Raw genomic sequence first — 27,781 nt, forward strand, 5'->3', positions numbered from 1 at the left:
ATTTCTTCAGCACCAACATACAGACAAAAAGTGAAGCTGAAGCTCATCGGATGTCAACATTTGGAATTACCCCTGATGGTTATAGTTTAATAATAAAAAGGTATCCCTGCAGTGAAAGCATTTTCAGATTTTGGATTGCGGGGATAATACGATTACTTCTCCCTTGTTGTCATCCGAGTTTTTTCTGGTATACCCTTACACTTGTGTATTTGTTGTCATTCACTAGATGCTCAGTTAATGAATTTATTATGGGTATAATTAGTGGTAGCACCACTCAGATTACCTGATAAAGGTTCCCATTTGGCATTTCTTGTGTCTGGGGTAATTATTCAATCTAAATCCAGGTTTGAAGTTAGGTGAAATGTGTGTTATGTAATTTGCATGAGGAAGCCCAGCAAGAGATGAATGATCAGTTGATTTACTTTTTTGTAAATCAACGGATCATTCCTAGCCATTAAAGGATCAACAGAAAATATGTTGATTGATTAATCACTGTTATCTTGCACAGTGGATATGTCAAAACTAAGTGTTTGCATATGTAGGTTTAGTAAACATAAGGGAGTGGAGTGTAGTGCCGATGTGAAGCAACATACTTTGTTCAAAGGGTTAACCAATAATACGTTGATTGATTGCTCATTGTTATCTAACTTAACAGCCAGGATGGCCTCTTGCCTACGCAGCAATTTAATTCCCATAACTCTGTGTAGAAATTCAATTTGGCCTGTTTTTACATTTTTCCCCTTTTTGTTATAAAAAAAGTATTAACTTACACGAAGAAAGACACAAATAGTAACATACATTCATTATGTTTGTATAAAGTACTTTTGAAAAAAAATAACAGTAATCTTGTCTTAGAAAGGGAAAATGTTAAAAAAATCATGCAAAACAGTAGGGTAATTTCAACTGGTAACTGCAAACTTCATGTTCTGAATTTTGTAATAAAACTTATATCATTAGAATCGCAAATGCTTGAGGAACACCATAACGCGATTTTTTTTCTATTATTTCACCAACTTCCACGCGTAACAAGGTGGCCACAACTTTGTACTTTATTCAAAATAATAGACTAAATGAAACAGGATTCAGTGGTGACAATGTTTGGGTTTAGTGACTGAGAATAAAACTACTGTCAATATGAGAAAACACATGTATCTGTGCAGTGATACAAAAACGAGTGGGGCAAACCAATTAAGTTGTATTTTTTTGCTATTATTTTCATGTTCTCACTGATACAATAAGAAAAACAATTGTTACAGATAAATCAAATTGAAATTATACTATATTCGGGTAAGACATTTTCTAAAAAATTCTTAAAGTGTCCAGGTACTGTCGCAAGTGTGTGCGACTTCAACCTCAGGCGTCTGATTACTACTGGAGTAGTGGTCATGGAAATACTCTAAGAATTTGCTAAAACAAGCGCACAAACACGACCACTACCGACAATAATCAACAAAACAGTTAACTCCCTTCACAAATACAACGAATGAAAGCCAATGGGTACTTTTGTTCAACTTGCATGCCGTTAAGAAAAATAAGTGTCCGGAGTACTGCCCCACCCGCTCTAGTTATTTATTCTAATTAGTAATATCATCGGAAGTAATGTTCGAGATTATATTTTTAAGTAGATATTAGACAATGGAAAATATGAAATGATCATGGTGGAGCTGTGACAGATTTTCCCACAAACTCTATTACTAGAAGCTGAAGAAATATTGCTTACATTGTGTCCAGCAATTTCATATTTCCCTCCAAGTACGGCCCGGTCTTTCGTTGACTCCCATGATCACTAAGACCACCTTCGGTCATGTAGGAAAGGGCGTCAGATGCCGCGCTCATCGGACGTTGAAGTCTTTCACTCATCATCTTGGAAATGGAAATGATAACCTCTGTAACCTCAGCTGGAAATAAAACAAGGAAACCGAGCGTTCCTATCGATCCGTGTCGTCACCTTGCCTCCATGTAAACTATCTGCGTCGATGTTCATGCTCCGCAGTAACGGGTTATGGCGAAACTTGATTGGACAATAGTTTCGTGTAATGGTTATGATTCCCAGAAATAAGTGTTAAACTTAATCAACGATAATTCTTATCATATTTTCTTTCATTGACTTATTTTTTCCGAAATAAAAAAAAAACCAAAACAACTAATGTTGATTCTAAAATGTCAAATCGAATAATACTGTGATAAAACGAAACAGAACTTATTGCACTGACTAACCAAGTAGATCTACATAGAATTGACGTTAAAGAGTCTGATTATGTTATGGCTACGTTTATCAATAAAAGCCATAACAATATTTTCAGCTGACCTATGATACTTGACACCTATGTCAGACCCCTAAAACACACTAACGTGATCAGCTGAGAAACGGACAGTTATAATTTCCCGAAACGCTAGCCAATAAAGACTGTGTTCAATCCTACTCCACTTATTTAATTATTACTATATTGTGCCTGAGAGTGAGAACTTTACTGTGCGTTGGATTGTTACAAAGATACTTGTCATCGAACAAGTTTTTCTTTGTACAGCTGCAGACATACGGGATATTTTCCTTTACGTGCATATTCACGGATACATTCCTCGAGCAACACATATACTAGAACTTTGATCGGTTGTAATAACGATATTTGCATTTTGTTTCCATTCATTTGCTGTAGCATTGGTCAGAATCTTTCTTGTTCCTCTTCCTTGTTCGTTGGGAAGTTCTTCGTTGCGAGACAGTCAACACTAAGTCGTTGTTTTCACAAGCCTTTTCGTTTGTAGTGAGTGAGTGAGTGGGTTTAACGCCGTTTTTACCTTTTCGTTTGTAAACGTGTATATGATACAGACAGTGTGAGTGTGAAATGTGATTCACTCAGGCAATTAATAAAATTTCTTAATATTTCTGCCATTTTAAAAACTGACTGAAAAATCTGTCCATTTATTAAACAAATTGACTAAAAAATTATTAAGACGTTCAAAAGGACTTTAAACATCACAATAAACTAATTACGGCAGGATAAGAAAATATATAGAAATGTACTTTGACTTTCGTTTTCTTTTAGTCTATCCTTTTCAGTCCATGGATGATGAAATTAAACATCAAACAGTTTGGAAATCGTTATCGTAATAACATTATTTGACAGATATTTCAGTCAATTTGTAAAATAATTTAATATTTTAGCGCTTAATGAATTGCTCAAGTGAATTGTCTTGTCATGTCATACGTTTACTAGACAACATATACACACAATGGAATAAGCAATGCTCAGTTGAAATATTTAGTTTGTGTCAAAATAGTGTATACGAAAATCGCACAATATCGAGCAAGTGACTTATCAAAACGTCGTCACCAATACCGATGTTACCACAAAAGATACCTACATTGCCTTATTATTTAAAAAAATGTATTTCATTTTGTTGATCAATGTGGTGATATGCTCTTATACCATCAATAAAAGCGACAAATGTGAGTGAGTGAGTATGGTTTTACGCCGCTTTTAGCAATATTCCAGCAATATCACGGCGGGGGACACTAGAAATGGGCTTCACACATTGTACCCATGTCGGGAATCGAACCCGGGTATTCGGCGTGACGAGCGAACGCTTTAACCTCTAGGCTACCCGACCGCCCGCGACAAATGTGCATGCTTACTGTTGGGGCAACATAGGTCGCGAACTAGTCCAGATTTCTGAGATATCATCCGGGTACTCATGGGGAAAATACAATAACAAATGCAACAACCAGTTCCCGGGAATTGCTGTAGATCAGTGCCTCTTTATAAGTTCATAATTTAATTAAATAATTTATAGAGAATTATGTTATTCCTGAAAGATGTGCAGTGCTTGTAGGAGCCAGTCGGCACGGTCGTAAATATGTTCAAAATGGCCAATTAAAAGTAATATGGTCTCTGCATTTATGAAATGGCTGTCAAATGTTTTTCACGTGTTATTTGGAAACTGTGATCGCGAGCTATGAATGCGGTATTTTCTTCGTTTCGCATTCAACTTCCAAATTATGTATGTCCCCGTTGCTGCGAAGCTTCAATATGTCTGCGCCCATATAGCGCATTATTGACATCACTTCAGCAAGAACATTAACCCGATTAATGTTATTTCTTGGCAGTTCCCGATGTGTCTCGGGCTGCTTTTGACTCCTCTGTGGAAACACGATTAACGGGTTAGATACTGTAGGAGAAAGACGGTGAAGACGAGCGTGGGACGATGTCTGGCATCAGCCCGAGCGGCCGGCGCGTTGTGGTGACTGGAGTAGGGCTGGTGACATCGTTAGGTGTTGGGGTGAAGCACGTCTGGCGGAGACTAACAAATGGAGAATGTGGGATCAGTAAACTGACAGGCTCAGGTAAGACAGCTAGAGTTCTGTTACTTCTTACCAAATAGTGAAAGAATGATGACATTTCATGGAGGATTTGAAACATTACCTAACAGAGTGAACTCGCATTTTGTCCCAGTTAAAAAAAGTTATTTTATTTCAAAATATATATCTAGGCAAAAATAACAAATAAAATCCAAATGGAACCCAGAACAATGCTTAATTCCAAGAGCTCATGCAGTCTAACTTTGCCAAATAATTCTAGACTTTGAGCATGTTGAGTTGGATTCATTTTATTATTTATTCTCCCGGGTCTAGTAGATCAAGGTAGACTTACAAGTTGATCTGATGGTATAGCTACCATCAGTAAATAGATCTGAGTGCCAATCTGTTGTTTACTTGACGTTTAGGTATTTGAGCAGGTTGACAAGCCCACAGAAAGAAATCTAGTGAGATGAGAATTTGCCATGAACCAAAGTACTACACATTGTCAGTTGCTGGCAACTAATAATGTATTGTCTGACTAGAGTAAGGCGAAAGCATTCTCAACTGTGATCTCTCAACTGGGTTCTGGCATATGTGAACCTTTGGAACCTCAATCAGTACATATTAGTGGACAGGGTGGAGAAGACTACACAGATAGATATTCCAGATCAGACTGATTCAGGCTGTAGACTGGTGTGAAGTATACTTTTGATCATGCACTGATATATAGATCACAAAGACAGAGGCACAGAGAGATATTCCAGATCAGACTGATTCAGGCTGTAGACTGGTGTGAAGTATAGTGTTGATCATGCACTGACATATAGATCACAAAGACAGAGGCACAGAGAGATATGACAAGAATCTCAAAGGCTTTTTTCAGCATTGTCAGAAGCAATGTATTGAGTGGGAACAAGGGAAACTCCATGTGTACAGAATGGAAGGGTCCTTCCTGGGACATCTCTTCATCATGTTTATAGATCAACAATCCTCACGGTATTCTGTGGCCACAAAATCAAAATTCTGTGGTAAATTTTTCTAAATTCTGCAACCAACTTTTGACAATTGTGCACACAATTGTGCAAACTTTTAAGCTTAGTTTTTGTGAATTCTGTAATTTTGCACCGGTTGGACTTGTGGTAGGCATTTTAATTATAAACATATCCACGGCTAGAATAGCTTATTGAAGTGAATCCAACCACTGGTGAAAACATACAGACATGCACTTTTGGTAAGCAAAAATACAAAAGTCAACTTCACTTGAAAATGAAATGAATATCTGTTTACATGTTTAAAATCAGCTTTCAACTCACATGGTGAAATTCTGCAGTGCATTTGACAAATTCTGCAGCAGGTAAATGCAAAATTCTGCACACGTTCTGCATTATGTGTGTTTTTTTGCAAGATGCTGCACTAAGTGGGCATTTCTGCAAAACATTTCGCGACTGTGACCACGGGACTGGATCAAGGACTTGTGGGTCTGACCCTAGCATGATGTGGAAGGTGTTCAGAGGTTTTCGGGGTTTGTCAACTATTTGTTCAAGTTCAAATGTCAGTTTTCACCATGATTGAACTGAACCATCTGCATCTAGTGATGTGGGGCTCTGTTAGTGCTGACTTCAAGTGTTATAATTCTTCATAAAAGATATTTCTTCTTTGCTAGCCATTTAGAAGTTGGAGTACTAAGTAAGGGGAGATTTCTGTGATTTCTTGGTGATATTCTGTATTGTTTGCTGCACTTGTTGCTCACCACCAACCTCAAAGACTTCAAAATCAGAAAACAAGAAGAAGCCATCAACATCAAAAGACTCCAACTGTCAGTCAACCATGACCAAGCCCCCCCCCCCCCCCCCCCCGGCGTGCCATGAACTCATCAAAGACCCCAATCAGCCATAATTCGGTTGTTTATGTTACTCGCTTCATCCTTTGTTTATGTCACTGACCATTGATTGTCATCACTACCCTTGTGTGTACATAACAGGCTTCTCCACTCCAGTATAACTACATCTGACATCTACTCTACTGTACAGACATTGCCTCCTACCTGTATATACTTGTCAACCATACTCTGTACATCACTTGCTTGATAATGGTGTTAGAACCTACACCGAAACGTCGCTCTTAATTGTAATAAAGAAGTTGTTCCTCCATAAATTCTTATCCATAAAAGATATTATTTTGTTGAGCAATTATAGTTCTTTCTTTCCAGAATATGACAACATTCCGTGTAAGGTAGCAGGTCAAGTTCCACGAGGACCTGGGGAGGGTAACCTTGACCTTGACCGCCACTTCTCTGCAGCCACGTTGAGAGAAATCCCACTGTCTGCTGCATATGCTGTTCTGGCTGCAGAAGAAGCAATGGCATCTGCAGGATGGTCCCCTGGCAGTGAGGAGGAAGAACATAGATCAGGTTTGTGCTGCAAGAGTATTGCCATTCTATTTTCATATGGTGACACTTTTGCTCTGGAAAGTTGAACCAGGCCACTGAAAACACAAATACTGTATTCGCTCAGGGCGCTCACAAAAGTAGAAATAGGGGGCTCTTATTAGAATAAAATTTTGGTGAGAGAAAAAACAGAGTTGAAAGATCGTAAATTTTGTGTTTTATGCTGACTGCATGAAATGATACAAAAGAAAAGTCTGTGCGTATTATACACGACAGATGTATGTGAATTATTGTATGGTGATGTGTAATTCAGTAACAACGGTGTTTTGAGGTAAAAAGTTTAACAGTGTTTTAAATCCCCAAAAATTTCAGTCAGACAACTGGACTGGCAACTTTGCAGAGTTTTTTGATTAACGAAAAAAAGGTCACAAAAGGGTACACATAAGAATAGCATGAGGACAGACACTTGATATCAACATAGGCGAAAGTGACGGAATAATGTGTTTAACGTTTACAGTTGATTGTCATCTGACATTGAATTAAACCTAGACGCTAAGGAAATTTTGGGAATACAAAAATAGCCCAACCATTTGGCGTACAACTTTTAAAAATAAGACCAGCAAAATAGACTGTATTTTAAGCACTTGGTTTAACGTCGCATTCAAGATTATTTTTTATATGTAGCAATGCACATCAACGTATGTATGGTTGCTTATACCATGTGTACAAGTCCTGACTAGTTTTATAGTGCTAGCCCACTGAGATACCTTGCAACAGTATAACATGGATACCCCACTGAGACACAGTATACTGACTTAATTCCGAGCATCAGGCAGGATCAAGTACCATCTTTTAATGTCTTTGGGTATGAAACAGCCGGAAGAGATTGAGTAAATAGACACTTGTGAAGAAGATGTGTTATCTCATCCCTAAGGACATCCTTTGTGTACTCATTATGTGCTCATTATATAATTTTGAATTGATATGACGTTAATTTCATCAATTACACAGGCGTTGCCATAGGAACTGGGATGGTTGACCTTGAGGAAGTCACAAAGACGGGGATGGTTCTCCGTGAGCGTGGATACAAGCGTGTCAGTCCGCACTTCGTGCCCAAGATTCTTGTGAACATGCCGGCTGGCCATGTCAGTATCAGGTGTAAGCTGAAGGTACGCTTTTCAGTGAAATTGACAGGTCACTTAGTAAAGGTCAATTAAAGTCATTGCATGAGTATTGGCGCAAAGATCTTATTGAGGTGTGGTGAGCTGAAATGTGGGTTTAACATTGCTGTCAAGATCAATTCACTCATATGGTGACGTTCATGCATGTGTGTGGCTGCTTGTACTAGTCCAGAATGGCTGTTTTACAATGCTAACACCATACAGTTTTACATGGATAACCCACTCAGACACAGAACTGACCATTCCCTGTTTATTCCACAAGGCAGGATAACAAGTACTATCTTTTAACGTCTTTTGGCATTAAAGGTTACAGGATGACTATATTTTGTACACAAGTGCGGTTAAGGATAGAATTACCAGTTACTTGAAAGTAAGGATAGGGCTTTTTGTATGGAAATATAGGTTTAAGGGTCCCAATTTGAAACATCTGTAGTAGACCCACGTGTCATGGCGTGTCAGCTTAATGTGGGAGGAAGGCCCGAAGGGATGCAGGTCTCAGAAGTTTACCACTTCGGTGAAACCCACAAGCACGGGTATGGTGCTGACAAACCTGGAAACATAATCGGAGTGAACTGGGAGTCGAACCCACAATCATAGGTTTCTGGTGTGCCCAAGGGACGCAACTCTGCACAGCAAATCACCTGGGTTAAGCATGACAAACAATATCATGATATTTTGTATATTTTTAGGGCCCGAACCATGCCGTGTCCACTGCCTGCACAACAGGCCTACATGCTATAGGAGACGCAGCCCGCTTCATCCTCCATGGAGATGCTGATGTCATGGTAGCAGGGAGCACTGAAGCCTGTGTGGGGCCAGTTGCCATCGCAGGCTTTGCCAGGATGAGAGCTTTAAGTACAAACTTTAATGAAAACCCAAACAAGGCCTCTCGACCTTTCGACAAGAACCGTGATGGGTTTGTGATGTCAGAAGGAGCAGGGATGGTTGTGTTGGAGGAACTGGAACATGCAAAGACTCGGGGTGCCCCAATACTCGCTGAGGTCCTGGGGTATGGCCTCTCAGGGGATGGGTACCACATCACCACCCCTAGTCAGGATGGTTCAGGGGCGGAGAGGTGCATGAAAGCAGCCATGAAAGATGCTGGTCTCGATCCAAAGGACGTAGGTTACATCAATGCCCATGCTACGTCGACCCCTATTGGAGATGCTGTGGAGAGTAAAGCAATTGAAAAAACATTTAAGGGAGATAACTCTGCCGTCCTTGTGTCTTCAACAAAGGGTGCCTTGGGGCATCTATTAGGTGCAGCCGGGAGTGTGGAGGCGGTGTTCACTGTTCTAGCATGTCAGACTGGGTGTATACCTCCAACCATTAACCTTGACACACCCGATGAAGGATGTCACCTTGACCTTGTGGCTAACAGGAGCGTGACCTGGTCAGGAAATGGGGTCCAGAGAGTGGCACTCACTAACTCATTTGGGTTTGGAGGTACAAATGGGAGTCTTTGTATTGCACAGTATATGGAGTGATTGAATTATTAAAAAGAAAGCTTGCATTCATGTGTTTGTGCTCAGACTGGGTATCCTTATGCAAGAAAAATGTTGGGTGTTGATCAACTATTCACTATTCAAAGTACAGTAAATCGTGTTGGGTGTTGATCAATTATTCACTATTCAAAGTACAGTAAATCGTGTTGGGTGTTGATCAATTATTTATTATTCAAAGTACAGTAAATCGTGTTAGGTGTTGATCAACTATTCACTATATAAAGTGGAGTAAATCGTGTTGGGTGTTGATCAACTATTCACTATTCGAAGTATAGTAAATCGTGTTGGGTGTTGATCAACTATTCACTATTTAAAGTACAGTAAAACGTGTTGGGTGTTGATCTACAATTCACTATTCAAAGTGCAGTAAATCGTGTTTGGTGTTGATAAACTATTTACTATTCAAAGTACAGTAAATCATTTTGGGTGTTGATCCTCTATTCACTATTCAAAGTACAGTAAAACGTGTTGGGTGTTGATCTACAATTCACTATTCAAAGTGCAGTAAATCGTGTTTGGTGTTGATAAACTATTTACTATTCAAAGTACAGTAAATCATGTTGGGTGTTGATCCTCTATTCACTATTCAAAGTACAGGAAATTGTGTTGGGTGTTGATCAACTATTCACTATTCAAAGTATAGTAAATTGTGTTGGGTGTTGATCAACTATTCACTATTCAAAGTACAGTAAATCGTGTTGGGTGTTGGTCTACAATTCACTATTCAAAGTGCAGTAAATCGTGTTTGGTGTTGATAAACTATTTACTATTCAAAGTACAGTAAATCATGTTTGGTGTTGATCTTCTACTGCCTCTTCAAAGTATAGTATATCATTTATTGAGTGGTGGGTTGTTTTGGCCTTGATATAGGTCATGCCAATTTCATTACTTGTTTTACAGTTTTATCTGCATAAAACCTGAACATGCTGTAGGCAGGAGAGACAAATATATTTGTTTAAAAAAATTGAAGATAAAATTTCAATTGCTAAATTTGTTACAGCATTCGTCATTACCATATTTTCTTCTGTAAAAAATACTTACATGTTGTTGTTTCATTGTGTTTGATTATCGTTTTGCTTCAGGAGACGTCTTTGCTTGAGACAGTCGAACAGAACAAAAAGTCAAAATGTGGATGTAACTAAATATTGAGATAATCTGTTTTCTGGATACAATTATTTCCTTCTATTTTTTTATTTATATATTGCATACTGCCCAGGGAGCTGAGAACGAAACTCGAGTGTACACTGAGCCACTGACTGGGGTTATAATGGTGTGCTTTGAGCAGGATATACAGAATGGAAAAGCGCACTACACATATATCCTATTATTGTTTGTGTTGTTGTTTAACTCTTTTCATATTTTTGTTAGCTCTCTGATGGTGATTTGTAAATAATAATGCCCGGATCAGACAATTCAGTGATTGACATTATGAGTAGCAATCTACGCATTTCGGACACAATGACATGCATCTACCAAGTCAGTGAACCTGACCACTCGATCTCGTTAGTTGTCTCTTACAAACATGGGTTGCTAGTGACTAATTCTAGCCTAGGAAGAAGTGCTTGTAAAACCTTCACTCCTATAACCGTTCAGTGTGAGACACCTATTGGCTATGTGGGGTACGACCATACTTTGCACAGGTTTCTCAGTTGGTTTGAGGTATGACTGGTGGCGACCTACTCGTGGCAATGTAGCGACATTGTTACCACATTTTTGGCATTATCCGACTGCAGATGACTGAGTGGGATTTTATGAGTGCTTCCAATGGACGTGAAATGTGGACCATGCAACACGGGGTAGGTGTTTGTATTTGTTTGTTTTATTTTTTACTAAATGAGGACAAGACTTGAATGGCGGGAATGGATAAGGGACAGGGACCATTGACGGATGGGGGTACCTAAAGGATGGGAAGATGGAGGTAGGCCTCAGGCAGAGGGTGAGAGAGTGAACGGGAAAGGAAAGGGTGGGGTGGGGTGGTGAGGGGGTGGGAAGATAATGTGACATGAAGAGGTAGCGGTTGCTGGGGGTGGGGACCGACTGAGATTTCCATCAACATGACAAGTCTCCCCAGTCCATATAGTAATCATTGTGCTTGCATATTTATAAATGCTGAGGTTCAGTAATAGCATTGCTCCAAGGCTGTACTGAACGATAAGTCCATGGATGCGTAGTTATTCAATCCTCCTAATAGGCGAGTCTAGATATGTGGAATGACTCCACTCACTTATAGGGAAATCTTTTTCTTGTTATTTATATAATCTAGAATTATTATTTAAACTGATAATGATTACCTTAGAGACTTGTGCAAGTCTAGTTCAGTGATAGCAGGTTCATGAACCCAGGGTCCTAAAGGCAAACCATCTCATGGAAAGAATTTTGCGTATACCTGGCCTGGATCGATGGCATGGATCGAGCAGGTGCGTGTGATACTGCTGACTCCGCGACTTCTCGCTCGCCAACACTTTTATTGTATTTGCTGCTCAACCAAATAAATCAGCGGTAGAAACTAACATTTTAGTCCACTAGTCCTTATGATAACGTATTGTAAAACCCTTTAAAATGTCAAATTTCTACTGGTTTTTATGATACTTTAAGTATTGGGCAGTTTGGCAAGGACTAGAGGACAAGTGCCAATTTCTAACGCTATCAACCCTGGCCTATTTTGTGCGGAGGCCCCGTACATATATATATATATACTGCACACATTCCAAATGTGACGCGTGAAAGGTGCGTGTGATACTGCTGACTCAGCTACTTCTTCCTCGCCACAATTTTAATTGTATTTGCTGCTCAACTAAATAAACCCTGACCTATTTGTGCCGAGGCCCCGTACACATCCTGCACACATTCCAGATGTGACGCTGAAAGGTCAAGTCACGAGCTGTACCCAGACTCCTAAAAACCGATCCCCCCGCACCCCGATATTGTCTAGTAATGTTTTCTCCTAGCCGACATGTCTGGAGATGGCTTACAGAGCTAGTACGTTAATTTGTAGTAGATGTATGCCCCCGTGAAGATCCGGGTTAGAATAGGTCTTCAACAACCCATGCTTGTCAGAAGAGGCGACTAACGGGATCGGGTGGTCAGGCTTCCTGACCTGGGCCCACTTGCCCAAAGCGATCTTAACGCTAAGACTATCGTATGCCTATGTTAACGTATGGGAGTTACGATGACCTTAGCGCTGAGATCGCTTTGTGCAAGTGGGCCCAGGTTGATGCATGTCATCGTAACCCAATTGCATGGATCCATGGTCATGTCATTCCATGGTTGCCTGGATCAGACTCGATTATTTACAGATCGTCGTCATATAGCTGGAATATTGCTGAGTACGGCGTTAAAAAACCCACAATCGAAATAATTTTTCATTGTGCCGTTTCACAAGGGTCCATGACCTCAGCCGTTAGTTACTGTTAATTCATTGCCATGACAACTGGTGCACGCTTGATGGATGTGCACAATACCCGTCCAGAACCACCCCGAGAAGGTTGATGCATGTCATCGGTCCCCAATTGTGTGGATCGATGCTCATGATGTCAATCAATGGATTGTCTGGTCCAGACTCGATTATTTACAGACCGCCGTCATATAGGTGGAATATTGCTGAGTGCGGCGTTAAACAACAAACAAACAAACAAACAACAGACTGAGTTATCTCCCCTGTTGTCAACAAGGCATCCTGCTCTCGACGTACACTATCCGTTGATAGCAGGCCTAACTATAAGGACCTTGACATTCACGTTTTCGCAACGACCCAAAGAATTGTAGATATATAAGATTATAGATGGAACAGTAATATGGAGACTTGTTTAAACCACGTAAGCGACCGCCTCCGTGGTCTTGTGGTAGAGCGTCCGCCCGGAGAGCGGAAGGTCCAGGGTTCGGTCCCGGGCCGCGTCATACAAAAAGACGTTAAAAGATTGTACTTGTTGTTACCCTGTCTGGCGCTCGGCATTAAGGGGCTAAAACAAGGACTGGTCGGCTCGGAGTCAGTATACTGTGTCTGAGTGGGGTATTCATGTTAAACTGCGGCATGGTATCTCAGTGAGCTAGCACTATAAATCGGCATCAGTCCGGACTAGTACAAGCAGCCACACACACACATACACGTGCATGCACGTCGCTATGTAAGTGCAATAATCTTGGACGCGACGTTAAACCCAATTTCACCTCGCCTCACCTTAAACCACGTAAGCACATCGACAAATAGTTTCAGTAGGCTGCCTTACTTCTAGATTGCACACGCTACCCAGCGAAAGTTCTGCATACGAAAGTGATATCATAAAGAAACGATTACCAATATGCACATACAAATTCCTACTTGTTATGACCCAGTCATGATTAGCAACTATGGTGAAGTAAAGAAACTACAGAACCTACTGTGTGTTGCTTGCCTCAATATGGCGTGCCTTGGATGAGAATTATGGTGTTGCCTAATATGGTCATGCTCTTTCATGTTGTTACTGTTAGTTAGTGGTAGCAGTACATGTTAGTCTCCAGAGACGTATAGACCGTCTTTGTACCTGCTAGTAGCAGTTCATAGTAGCTAACAAATCTGTGCTAGTAGTAGGTAATATTTCCTGGATCGGGTGGCTTTCCTGGATCGGGTGGCTGAGATACTGTTTACAGCGGCGCTCAACCAAACTCTCAATCACACGTTAATTACAGACGTGTGTCATTGGTAATTCTCACAGTCACCAGTTTGTCTGGTCCAGACTCGATTATTTAGATCGCATTGCTGGCACTGTAATACCGCGGCAGGAAACAACATTCATTCACGCAATGACACAGTGATTATTGTAGTAGGACAGCGTCCATGATGCCTTTGATCTCAAAGCGGCATGATCAATTCTTCTGATATGCAAATATATGTCTAAATGTTGTAATATATATCTTTGATGTATTGATGTTTTAACCTCTAAGTGTTATTAATGACCCGTTCATCAAAGCAATGACAGCGTTAAGCCTGTCATAAGTCTAAATTGAAGTATGGGGGTTACGATCGTCTTATCGCTACGATCGCTTTGTGGGTCGCTGATCTTAGTGTACAAAGCTCTTTACGGTACTTAAAACCCCTACACAATATACAATTCACGCATACACTAAGAGACGCAGATCTAGATTTAGCTTAAAACAATTGACCTAATTGAGACACGTTAGTTTGCTAAAGAAGACAATGAAGTCTTTGAAAACAGGTTTTTCTCGTCATTATTTTAAGATATGTTAGTCTCGAAGTGAAACGTGTACTTGTTAGAGCCGCCGCTACACGTGACCTCGCGTGTGGTATGACCTTTGAAAACACGTGGCTGAAATTGAAACTTAAAAAAAAGGCGAATTATTTCACACGCATGTGTATGCTGCTCTGGGAAATGTCGCCCATCCTTGCATTCTGATGGCGTGAGTAGTAGCTCCGAAAAACCCGGATCCAGCAGTCTGGGCTGATTGTAAGCAAGCGTATTGTTCTAGCGACCGATTCACTACAACGTTTGAGTGAGTGAGTATGGCTTTACACCGCTTTGAGCGACGTTCTAGCACGGCGGGGATAAAGAAAATGGGCTTCACACATTGTACCCTTGTTTGGATTCGAGCCCGGACCAACGGCGTTACCGGCGATGCTCTAACCACCAGGCTACCCAAAAGCCCGCAGTGGTACCCAGAACTACCCTACACAAACATTACAAGTGATTATGATCATAATTATTACGAACAGGTTATTGGCTGGCCAAATGGGGAAAATACTTCTTGTATATATTTACCTATATACAGTACCAACTTCTTGACGACCACCGTACATCGGCAAATAATCACAGTAACTGGCAAATATTTATAACCAACGAAACACGTGACTCTAGTCCCGTGAAGATTCCGGGTTACCTTTGTGCTGTGATCCGACCCGACAGGTAAAGTAGGCAAATGTTATGAATAACAACGTCTTTAAAACTATACCGTCTGAGTGAGTTAGCAAAATTCCAGCGCGGCACACCATTAACATGCTTCACACATTGTACCCATGTGGGGAATCGAATCCGGACCAATCTACACAATTGGGTTTGATTTTGTTTGTTTGTTGTTTAACGCCGCACTCGGCAATATTCCAGCCATATGACGGCGATCTGTAAATAATCGAGTCTGGACCAGACAATCCAGTGATTGACACCATGAGCATCGATCCACGCAATTGGGATACGATGACATGCATCAACGAAGTCAGCGAGTCTGACCACGCGATCCCTTTAGTCGCCTCTTACGACAAGCAAAGTCGCCTTTTACGGCAAGCATGGATTGCTGAAGACCTTTTCTACCCCGCATCATCACAGGTCCTACACAATTGGGATATTATGATTAAGAAGGTGTATCATAAGCCTAAGCTTTGTCTATCTTGTCATCCGTCAACTTCTTTATATAAAGTAATGCCTATCAAACAATACTCTTTGTTGTCTAACATTAAGTATCTGAAATGAAACACATTAAGATTTTTTGTTTAGCTGTCTTCTCTTCACACTTGAAAGAAGACCAGAGAATTTCTTCATTCTCGAATTTTCGGGTAATCTTCCTTCCTTGTCAGCGGGTGGTCCGACTCTCTAGCTTCGTTGATGAAAGTCATCGTATAACAATTGCGTGGAGCTATGTTTGGCCCTCACTCTATGAGGTGAGGTGAAATTGAGTTTTAACGTCGCGTCTAAGATTATTGCACTTATATAGCGACGTGCATGCACGTGTGTGTGTGGCTGCTTGTACTAGTCCGGACTGATGCCGATTTATAGTGCTAGCACACTGAGATACCATGCCGCAGTTTAACATAAATACCCCACTCGGACACAGTATACTGACTCCGAGCCGACCAGTCCTTGTTTTAGCCCCTTAATGCCGAGCGCCAGACTGGGTAACAACAAGTACCATCTTTTAACGTCTTTTGGTATGACGTGGCTGGGGATCGAACCCCGGAACGTTCCGCTTTCCGGACGGACGCTCTACCATTAGACCACGGAGGCGGTTTTTCAGGAGAGTATTGAGACAGATGGCCCGTTCTGTGCTTCTCCGACACTTCTCCGGTACGTACGACCTCCTGCACACCCACGTGACATTGTTCCTTCACAACACACGAGCTTGTCCATACCAGCCAGAACTGGATCATTGCGGGTCTGTGCCAGACTCTGTACCCTAAACCACGTGACTGTTGACCTCATCTCCCAGACTGCGCGTGGGATGGCAATGTTTACCTACTATGTACAGAAGAAACGTAGCATCACAGGCTTGCAAGGGTGTTGACACAATTGGGCACGTTTCAGTCAGATTGTATGCTGTTGTCTTAAGCTTGCTCATGATAGCTGTAACCTCAGCTTCGTTCAGCCGCCACCTGCCTGGACCATACGGTCGGGTGAGTGAGGGAGGGAGGCAGGGAAACTGACTTGGTTTCTGGGATGGCCATGGCCATATCAGGATTAATCTTGGTTTACTGGGTCACCTCATGCTAAACTGTCATGGTTCGTATCTAGAGGATCATGTCTTAAGGGTGCCACACTCACAAGTAGTGCTGCTGAAACACCGCGGCCTGTATAGAACCGAGTCTGAGTCAGACAATCCAGTGATTGGAATAATGAGCAACGTCCCCCGCCGTCTGATTTATTCCGGTTCTATAGAGCTAGCCCACTGAGAAGTGAGATACCATGGGTACCCATCTCAGGCACAGTGTACTGTTTCTGAGTCAGCCAGTCTTTGTTTTTTATAGTGCTAGCCCACTGAGATACCATGGGTACCCCTCTTAGACAAAGTGTACTGCCTCTGAATCTGCCAGTCTTTGATTCATAGTGCTAGCCCTGAGATACCATGCCGCAGTCTAACATGGAAACCCCTCTCAGACAAAGTGTACTGCCTCCGAATCTGCCAGTCTTTGATTCATAGTGCTAGCCCACTGAGATACCATGCTGCAGTCTAACATGGAATCCCCTCTCAGACAAAGTGTACTGCCTCCGAATCTGCCAGTCTTTGATTCATAGTGCTAGCCCACTGAGATACCATGCCGCAGTCTAACATGGAAACCCCTCTCAGACACAGTGTACTGCCTCCGAATCTGCCAGTCTTTGATTCATAGTGCTAGCCCACTGAGATACCATGCCGCAGTCTTACATGGAAACCCCTCTCAGACACAGTATTCCAGCTGTCTGTCCTGTCTGAATTAAGACTGGCAAACCAGTGACTGAAGGCATGATCAAACAATCTAAGCGACCAGGCACAATGGCGCCAATATAGCCAAGGCACAATCTGAGCACTGATTCATATTCGCTGTGTACAGTAGGGTTATATAGCTAGGTATCAATAGGAATCACATGCTTCATGGCCCAGTCATTGAAGGCACCGCGATTCACTGTGCAGAGTTGTGTCCCTTGGGCACGCCAGAAACCTATGATTGTGGGTTCGAATCCCAGTTCTCCCCGATTATGTTTCTAGGTTTGTCAGCACCATACCCGTGCTCGTGGGTTTCACCGTAGTGGTAAACGTCTGAGACCTGCATCACTTCGGGCTTTCCTCCCACATTAAGCTGACATGCTGTGATAGAACTGGAATACTGTTAAAAGTGGAGTTAAACCCAACTCACTCACTCACTCTTAGGGACTACTAATTTTGAGAGGGTTTACATCATAAATGTTTTCTGGTTCCTGAATCATCTTCAGCGTCATAAATGGTAACAGCTTTACATGATACACCAATGAGCACCCACAAAGTGAAAGTCAATTCTTCTGGTTCTTTTTTATACAGCTATTTTTTACTTTGAAGGATGTAGATACATATCTATACACAATTTGATTTAGTACCTTGTGGGACTTCATGTCAGCCATACAACGACCGTCTGAATGGCGAAATAAAATACTCAAAGCTTGAATAATGATGAGTGTGGATTGTAAATGTAAATGTGTAAATTGTAAATGTAAATGAAACAAATAATCAAAACGATGAAATTATTAAATATGTATTGCTGTAACATTAGAAAGGCTGTATGAAAGACGTGAATTGACATAGTTGATAATAACAATTATAATAATCATTGTGGTTTTGACAAGGAGGTCCATCAATGGTACGACCTGAAGTATGTAGAGGGCGTCATGGAAAAAGAGTAAATACAAATTTCTTTGGAATAGGCCTGGAAACAGCCTCAGACGTATCCAGGCCAACAAACCTGCTGGGCTGCACAATATCAATCCATCACTGATTTACATACAATGGAGGTAGAACAGGTCTTCAGCAACCCATGCTTGCCATAAAAGGCGACTATTCTTGTCGTAAAAAAATCTCCGTGTACGAAATACGCTACAGTCGGAAAGCGCACGTTAAATCTTCTATATCAGTCAGTCAGTCGTAAAAGGCAACTAATGGCATGGGGGCGGATACAGAGGGGGGTGCGGACGTGCGCACCCCCTTTTTATTTGGAAAAAAATCTTTATTTCTGTATAAATTACCACCAAAGACAATAAACAGATCTTAATTGTGCACCCCCCCTTTTAAAAAAAGCTGTATCCGCCCATGAATGGGATCGAGTGGTCAGGCTCACAATGATACTTTGGTCTCATTATTAGTACCTCTGTATCAAACATTTATCACCATAATTTGTCTGCATCATTACATATTTTTTCAATACATAAGTTTTCTCAGTATAAAACGCTTGAACAGTATTTTGGCATCACACAATGCATAGTGCAACATTGCAATAGAAGGACGCTCATGTAACTTAGGAATCAGCTGATGTATGAATCAGATTACCCCACTCTTACAAATGAATTAAAGTAACCTCCCTTTGATGAATGAATCAATGTAATTTGTCAATGAATTAGAGTTTGCTCCCTTTCATGAAAAAATCAGAGTGATCTCCCTTTGAAGAAGAAAAAACAAGCTCCTCACAGTGATAGAACGTTCCCGGAGCTCTCTATACTATCGCTGCCACCAGTCAAAACTCCCCACTGTGAATAGGTGGCCACAACCATGCTTGGAGTTGAAGTCGCAACCGAATGACCGTTATGTTTACAAACAAGTGATGACTGTCGTGACGCCGAATACACTTATCGCTGCTAAATTACTTTCTTCGTTTTTCAATTTGAATTTCTGTTTCATTAAAACTATCATGTTATTGATATAGTAAGGGAGAAGTTGGTTGATTTTCCGTTAGTCTGCAATCTCGAACTAATCTGATTATCAAAACAACAAAGAATATTCATCTGGAAAACATGGTCAGTCGTAAACCTTTTCAAATTAAAATATGACGGCATTCCCAAAGGCATAAAAAGAAGTATAAACGTTACTACATATGGGGTTGGAGGGCAAATTTCAAGATTCTTGTAATGGCCGCGTGCACACTGGTGGCAGCGATGTTACTGAGAGTGTAACGAAGGTGTCACACGCTGGGAAGGAGCTTGAAGAAAACAGTGATGTCCCTATTGGATCAAAATGGAAGAGTTTGTTCTCTTGCATGTATATCAGAGTGATCTCCCTTTCATGAATGAAATGGAGTGACTTCCCCTTTTATCTTTTCTCAATTCTCAGCATCATTCCATCCAATGGCTTTGGTTCAAAGGAACTTGTCTCTGGAGGTATCTGTATGAAAGAAAGAAAAACACTAGAATAACAACCCTGTCAGCAGTTTTCTCTTCACAGCCACATCAAATCCTGGTTCTCACACAGGCAGACAAAGATGTGGGACGCAACTCCACACAGTGAACTGCTTCCTCATCCACTGGTGCCTGATCCCCTGCCTTACAAGGAGTGGGTCAGCAATATTCCAGCTACATCAGTGTAGCAGTCCTATGGTAGGATTGAACAGACAATGGATGTCTTGTCCACATGACTGAAGCAGGCAGACAAGGTAAGGATGTCACCTGTCAGATGAATCCATGCCCTATTCCCTCAACATCTATGTGACTGGTCCATTATGAACATGCTCAGCCCCAAGATGGGTGTCAATGTTGAGGCCATAAACTGTACGAGTCTCGTGATGAGATTCAAACCAAAACATTCTCCTCCAAGGTTGGACACTTTGTCTACATAACCACAAATCTATGGTATGACTCAGTCACAGAATTTCCAACATTTGTTCTGTCAGTCAGTATAAATGTAAAGATTAATTCAAATCTGGTGTCAAGGAGACTGCTACCTTTGTTTCCGGACCGGGGACAAAGCGATACTTCTGGAGAATTCCTGCAATGGCCATCTTGACAGTCAGGTGAGCAAACCTCATCCCGATGCAGTTCCGAGGACCAGCTCCAAACGGCAGGAACACATAGTTGTAATTCTCCGGTCGATTCTCTGGACGAAACCTACAAAATAATAATAAAAACAATAATAATAATAATAATAATAATGTGATGGGAAGGCATGGTTTCATTAATGTGGAGGCTCTTCATGATAGAATTGTTTTGTGCACTTTTGCACACATTGATTTGTCTGATGATCCCCTTGTGAAGCATGTCAAGACTCAATATGAAAACAAGGCATTCCAGAGTTTTCTAAAACGAGCCAAGGATGTGGGACATAATCTCAATGTCGGTGTTGATTTAGTTGATGGTTCTGTACTGCTGGATGGTACAGAAATGAGTGTCAACCAAGCAAAGTGCCATATCAAATCGTCCTTTTTCAAGGAGAGGCTTTCTCCACGACCACTGCATCGAGTTTATGTGCAGTGTGTTGAGAAGATCAGCAATCCTGCAGAGTCACTTGGATGAAGTTGTTTGGCCTGAAAAGTGATACAGAAGGCTTTCTGTTTGCTGCTCAGGACCAGTCACTTCCAACTCAAAACCATCAATGTGTGATATTTCATCAAAATGTGAATATGAAATGTAGATTATGTAATGAATTTAATGAGACTGTCCAAAACATTGTGAGTGGATGCCCAGCTTTGGCACAGACACAGTATCTTAAGCGACATGATGGGGTAGCTCGATCATTTTATTACCGTCTTCGCCATGCTTGTGGTTTTGACACAGAGGTCCATCCATGGTACGACCCGGAACATGTAGAGGGCATCATGGAAAATGATAAATACAAAAATCCTTAGGAATAGGCCTGTTTACAGCCTCAGACGTATCACCTAAACCCTCTTTGCTGCATTTTTTATTTTAATCTGTAAATAATAATAATATATTTAGACACATAATGAAAACAAGGCAAACCTCACAACTCTTCAAAAGGAGTTATTGAATGTTTGACCACTGCCAACTGATATGAACACGATGAACTATTTTACCTCTCTGGGTTGTAAGTCTCTGGATCAGGCCAGTTTTCAGGATCTTTGTGTATGGCACCAACAGGAAAGTGCACTTCAACTCCTTTCTTGAAGAGTACACCGTTAATCGTGATATCCTCTTCTGCCATTCTGGACATCCTGGAATAGCCAAGCATGTATGGTAAGATATCTGAAACATCTCTTGAGATTATATCACCAATCCTCAAATGAACAGTTACAACCCTAATCAGACTCGAATCACACCTTATCATGACATCCCACTCTGCTGCTTTTGAAATTCAACAGTGAGTGAGTGAGTGAGTGAGTGAGTGAGTGAGTGAGTGAGTGAGTGAGTGAGTATCGTCTTACACCACTTTTAGCAATATTCCAGCAATATCACGGCGGAGCTCACCAGTAATGGGCTTCACACATCGTACCCATGAGGGGAATCGAACCTGGGTCTTCAGCATGAAGAGCAAACACTTTAACCACTTGGCTACCCTGCTGCCCCTGATATCCGAGAAGTATCGAGTGTGTGGAGTAAGATAACAGAAGCATTTATTAATTACTTCTTTGTGAAAGACTGAGTGTTCTGAAGTTGGGAAAAATGTTATTTCCATTGCATGGAACATAAGACAGGATATTTCATGCAACAATAAGAAGGATTCAGATTAGGATTTTTATAATCATTTGCTTCAGTTTAATCACGTGAGTCGAAACATTCCACAAGTGATTGTGGGGCCAAGCTAACTTGTAAACATCTGAAGTTCGGTGTCACTGGTAACTGTGTATTTCTAAGTTGTTTGTTGTTTAACAGCGCACTCAGTTATATTCCAACAATTTTTACGGTGGTCTGTTAATAATCAAGTTTGGACCAGACAATCTGATGCGTGCGTGCGTGCGTGCGTGCGTGCGTGCGTGCGTGCGTGTACCGATGACTACCTTGTAGCTGGTGGGAAGATGCGCAGAGTTTCCAGGTAGGCACCATCCAGGTATTCCAACTTTGACATGCTCTCGTAATCTGGGGGCTGCTGCAAAATGGGATCAAAGTAACTTTAAAAAACGCACTTGGAAGCCATGTATAACATCGCATCCAAATTCTGTGAGTGCTAAACGGCGCTTTCATGCAAAAAATGCCTATATGTACTATATGTTACTCTGCATACTTGCAGTGATAAATGCAGAAAAGGATGAGTAATTTGCAAAGATGACATTTCAAATTAGGATCTTGAGATCAAATTAGAGACAGTGCAGCTGGGATCGTTCATGCTTCATCGACCTAGCAGTTCCAGAGGAAAAGTGGACAATGTAAAAGTTTCAGTCATGTCAAGGCATATCTCAGTCATGTGAACCCAAAAGAGAGAAGTAGTTAAGCACCATCGTCTGCTCCACCTGAGTAGAAGGCTGATTATGATTGCCTTTTGAACAAAGTTTCAGCTTTCTTTGCCTTGTGGTTCACATGAATAAGACTTTAAAACAAAATAACTAGCTACAAAATCACAATGATGACAACACAACAAAAATGGATCACACTGTCAGGCCCCACTGGGGCTTTAGGCTTGACTTACAAATATCAGATGATAGGTATGAGAGGTGACGTCAAAAATGCAGTAAAAGCTTGATGAAATGGTCCCTGTGAATTCGGATAAAAACTTCACTGGTTTTGAACACATAACAGGCACTACCATCATCGTAATGTGAAATTAAACCAAACTGTTAATTACCCCATTGAGAACGCGGTCAATCTCCTCTATCAGTCTGTCCTGGCAGTCCTGGTTGATTGCTAGGTTGTAGGCGAAATACGCCAAAGTCACGTTTGTAGTTTCATATCCAGCAAAAAGAAACAGCATGGCATTGCCCAGAATCTCATCGTTTGTCATGCCTTTGTGAAAAAGTAAAAATATTATCTTACATTTTGTTGCTCATTTTATAGTTCATAATTATGTAATAGAGTGATTGCGTGAATCTGCTTAATGCCACAGGAAGCCATTTGCAATCATCATGACAGCCTGTAAATAATTCAGGCTGGGTCTGGCAAACAAACTGCTGACTGCATGAGAGACAGTCCATGCTGACAGGGTGCTGAGACAGATGCCTTAAAGATGTCTCCACTACCTATACACAAAAGGACAGACTTCTGAAAGTCTACACCATCTATTTACCTTGGACAGACATCTGAAAGTCTACACTACCTATTCACCTAGGACAGACATCTGAAAGTCTACACTACCTATTCACCTAGGACAGACATCTGAAAGTCTACACTATCTATTCACCTTGGACAGACATCTGAAAGTCTAAACTAACTATATACCTGGGACAGACATCTGAAAGTCTCCACTAACTATTCACCTTGGACAGACATCTGAAAGTGTACACTATCCATTCACCTTGGACAGACATCTGAAAGTGTACACTATCTATTCACCTTTGACAGACATCTGAAAGTCTACACTACCTATTCACCTTTGACAGACATCTGAAAGTCTACACTATCCATTCACCTTTGACAGACATCTGAAAGTCTACACTACCTATTCACCTTGGACAGACATCTGAAAGTCTACACTACCTATTTACCTTTGACAGACATCTGAAAGTCTACACTACCTATACACAAAAGGACAGACTTCTGAAAGTCTACACCATCTATTTACCTTGGACAGACATCTGAAAGTCTACACTACCTATACACAAAAGGACAGACTTCTGAAAGTCTACACTATCCATTCACCTTGGACAGACATCTGAAAGTCTACACTACCTATTCACCTAGGACAGACATCTGAAAGTCTACACTATCCATTCACCTTTGACAGACATCTGAAAGTCTACACTACCTATTCACCTTGGACAGACATCTGAAAGTCTACACTACCTATTCACCTTTGACAGACATCTGAAAGTCTACACTATCTATTTACCTTTGACAGACATCTGAAAGTCTACACTACCTATTCACCTTTGACAGACATCTGAAAGTCTACACTATCTATTTACCTTGGACAGACTTCTGAAAGTCTACACTATCTATTTACCTTGGACAGACATCTGAAAGTCTACACTATCTATTCACCTTGGACAGACATCTGAAAGTCTACACTACCTATTCACCTTTGACAGACATCTGAAAGTCTACACTACCTATTCACCTAGGACAGACATCTGAAAGTCTACACTATCTATTCACCTTGGACAGACAACTGAAAGTCTAAACTAACTATATACCTGGGACAGACATCTGAAAGTCTCCACTAACTATTCACCTTGAACAGACATCTGAAAGTCTACACTACCTATACACCTGGGACAAACATCTGATAGTCTTCAATAGATATTTACCCTGGACAGACATCTGATAGTCGTCAATAGATATTTACCCTGGACAGACATCTGATAGTCGTCAATAGATATTCACCTATTAAAGATCAACTGAAACTCTTCCTGTGCTTGTCATAAAAGGCGAATAACTTATTCGGGTGGTCAGGCTCGCTGACTTTGTTGATGCATGTCATTGTATCCCAGTTGCAAGGATCGATGCTTATGACATCAATCACTGGATTGTCTTGTCCAGACTCGATTATTTACAGATCGCCATCATATAGCTGCAATATTGCTGAGTGCGGTGTTAAACAACAAACAAACATTTGAAACTCCTCCTTATATCTCCTCTGCATAGCTCACCTCTTCTCAATGACTTGTCCATCTCCACGTAGGAAGCAGAGTCCTTCTCCTCCTGTTTCACCTCCAGCTTGTGGGAGTTAAGCATGAGCTGCAGGAAGTCTCTCCGGCTCTGGTGGAGAGTGAGTGAGTGAGTGAGTGAGTGAGTGAGTGAGTGAGTGAGATGGAGGAGAGAGTGATATGGTTGAGAATGAATGAGTAAGTAAAAGTTATGTAGGAGATGAGAGACTGACATGTTAGAGAGTGAGTGAGTGAGTGGGTGAGTGAGGGAGTGCGTGTTATATATGAGATGAGTGACTGACATGTTGGAGCATGAGTGAGTGAGTGTTATGTAGGAGATGAGTGATATGGTTGAGAGTGAGTGAGTGAGTGTTATGTAGGAGATGAGTGATATGGTTGAGAGTGAGTGAGTGAGTGTTATGTAGGAGATGAGTGATATGGGTGAGAGAGAGTGAGTGAGTGTTATGTAGGAGATGAGTGATATGGTTGAGAGTGAGTGAGTGAGTGATATGGAGGTGAGAGCGATATGGTGGAGAGTGAGTGAGTGAGTGTTATGTAGGAAATGAGTGATATGGTTGAGTGTGAGTGAGTGAGTTATGTAGGAGATGAGTGATATGGTTGAGAGTGAGTGAGTGTTATGTAGGAGATGAGTGATATGGTTGAGAGTGTGTGAGTGAGTGTTATGTAGGAGATGAGTGATATGGTTGAGAGTGAGTGTTATATAGGAGATGAGTGATATGGTTGAGAGTGAGTGAGTGTTATGTAGGAGATGAGTGATATGGTTGAGAGTGAGTGAGTGTTATGTAGGAGATGAGTGATATGGTTGAGAGTGAGTGAGTGTTATGTAGGAGATGAGTGATATGGTTGAGAGTGAGTGAGTGTTATGTAGGAGATGAGTGACTGACATGTTGGAGCATGAGTGAGTGAGTGTTATGTAGGAGATGAGTGATATGGTTGGGAGTGAGTGAGTGAGTGTTATGTAGGAGATGAGTGATATGGGTGAGAGAGAGTGAGTGAGTGTTATGTAGGAGATGAGTGATATGGTTGAGAGTGAGTGAGTGAGTGATATGGAGGTGAGAGCGATATGGTGGAGAGTGAGTGAGTGAGTGTTATGTAGGAAATGAGTGATATGGTTGAGTGTGAGTGAGTGAGTTATGTAGGAGATGAGTGATATGGTTGAGAGTGAGTGAGTGTTATGTAGGAGATGAGTGATATGGTTGAGAGTGAGTGAGTGAGTGTTATGTAGGAGATGAGTGATATGGTTGAGAGTGAGTGAGTGAGTGTTATATAGGAGATGAGTGATATGGTTGAGAGTGAGTGAGTGTTATGTAGGAGATGAGTGATATGGTTGAGAGTGAGTGAGTGTTATGTAGGAGATGAGTGATATGGTTGAGAGTGAGTGAGTGAGTGTTATGTAGGAGATGAGTGATATGGTTGAGAGTGAGTGAGTGAGTGTTATGTAGGAGATGAGTGATATGGTTGAGAGTGAGTGAGTGTTATGTAGGAGATGAGTGATATGGTTGAGAGTGAGTGAGTGTTATGTAGGAGATGAGTGACTGACATGTTGGAGCATGAGTGAGTGAGTGTTATGTAGGAGATGAGTGATATGGTTGGGAGTGAGTGAGTGAGTGTTATGTAGGAGATGAGTGATATGGTTGAGAGTGAGTGAGTGTTATGTAGGAGATGAGTGATATGGTTGAGAGTGAGTGAGTGTTATGTAGGAGATGAGTGATATGGTTGAGAGTGAGTGAGTGTTATGTAGGAGATGAGTGATATGGTTGAGAGTGAGTGAGTGAGTGTTATGTAGGAGATGAGTGATATGGTGGAGAGTGAGTGAGTGAGTGTTATGTAGGAGACGAGTGATATGGTTGAGAGTGAGTGAGTGTTATGTAGGAGATGAGTGATATGGTTGAGAGTGAGTGAGTGTTATGTAGGAGATGAGTGATATGGTTGAGAGTGAGTGAGTGAGTGTTACGTAGGAGATGAGTGATATGGTTGAGAGTGAGTGAGTGAGTGTTATGTAGGAGATGAGTGATATGGTTGAGAGTGAGTGAGTGAGTGTTATGTAGGAGATGAGTGATATGGTTGAGAGTGAGTGAGTGTTATGTAGGAGATGAGTGACTGACATGTTGGAGCATGAGTGAGTGAGTGTTATGTAGGAGATGAGTGATATGGTTGGGAGTGAGTGAGTGAGTGTTATGTAGGAGATGAGTGATATGGTTGAGAGTGAGTGAGTGTTATGTAGGAGATGAGTGATATGGTTGAGAGTGAGTGAGTGTTATGTAGGAGATGAGTGATATGGTTGAGAGTGAGTGAGTGAGTGTTATGTAGGAGATGAGTGATATGGTGGAGAGTGAGTGAGTGAGTGTTATGTAGGAGACGAGTGATATGGTTGAGAGTGAGTGAGTGTTATGTAGGAGATGAGTGATATGGTGGAGAGTGAGTGAGTGTTATGTAGGAGATGAGTGATATGGTTGAGAGTGAGTGAGTGAGTGTTACGTAGGAGATGAGTGATATGGTTGAGAG

The 27,781-nt window shown here is 41.3% G+C and overlaps 3 protein-coding genes across 5 annotated transcripts in view; 1 reads left to right on the forward strand and 2 right to left on the reverse strand.

Annotated features, from left to right (window-relative positions):
* The window catches only part of LOC124116444 (WD repeat-containing protein 5-like), a 31,782-nt gene extending 29,794 nt beyond the window's left edge, over window positions 1-1,988 (reverse strand). For both annotated transcript variants that reach the window (XR_007222561.1, XM_048401079.1), the window contains exon 1: window positions 1,721-1,988. Coding sequence is in view for 1 of the 2 variants with exons in the window: in XM_048401079.1 (XP_048257036.1) it covers window positions 1,721-1,863 (143 nt within the window). In the remaining variant the exon portion in view is untranslated. The remainder of the gene's footprint in view (window positions 1-1,720) is intronic.
* A 2,012-nt stretch (window positions 1,989-4,000) lies between these two features.
* Window positions 4,001-9,377, forward strand: LOC124116443 (3-oxoacyl-[acyl-carrier-protein] synthase, mitochondrial-like). The gene is made up of 4 exons (XM_046477775.2): window positions 4,001-4,342; window positions 6,507-6,707; window positions 7,695-7,852; window positions 8,554-9,377. Exons 1-4 carry the CDS (start codon window positions 4,204-4,206, stop codon window positions 9,349-9,351), a joined length of 1,296 nt encoding a protein of 431 aa, XP_046333731.2. The 5' UTR covers window positions 4,001-4,203; the 3' UTR covers window positions 9,352-9,377.
* A 10,451-nt stretch (window positions 9,378-19,828) lies between these two features.
* The window catches only part of LOC124116440 (cytochrome P450 3A24-like), a 28,146-nt gene continuing 20,193 nt past the window's right edge, over window positions 19,829-27,781 (reverse strand). For both annotated transcript variants that reach the window (XM_046477773.2, XM_046477772.2), the window contains 6 exons: window positions 25,259-25,367; window positions 23,299-23,456; window positions 22,517-22,605; window positions 21,596-21,733; window positions 20,507-20,669; window positions 19,829-19,950 (listed from right to left, as the gene is read on the reverse strand). In XM_046477773.2, the coding sequence (XP_046333729.2) occupies window positions 19,879-19,950; window positions 20,507-20,669; window positions 21,596-21,733; window positions 22,517-22,605; window positions 23,299-23,456; window positions 25,259-25,367 (729 nt within the window). In that variant the 3' untranslated portion in view covers window positions 19,829-19,878. The remainder of the gene's footprint in view (window positions 19,951-20,506; window positions 20,670-21,595; window positions 21,734-22,516; window positions 22,606-23,298; window positions 23,457-25,258; window positions 25,368-27,781) is intronic.

Source organism: Haliotis rufescens, unplaced genomic scaffold, assembly GCF_023055435.1.
Source record: "Haliotis rufescens isolate VD_foot unplaced genomic scaffold, xgHalRufe1.0.p SCAF_21, whole genome shotgun sequence".
NCBI lineage: Eukaryota > Metazoa > Mollusca > Gastropoda > Lepetellida > Haliotidae > Haliotis > Haliotis rufescens.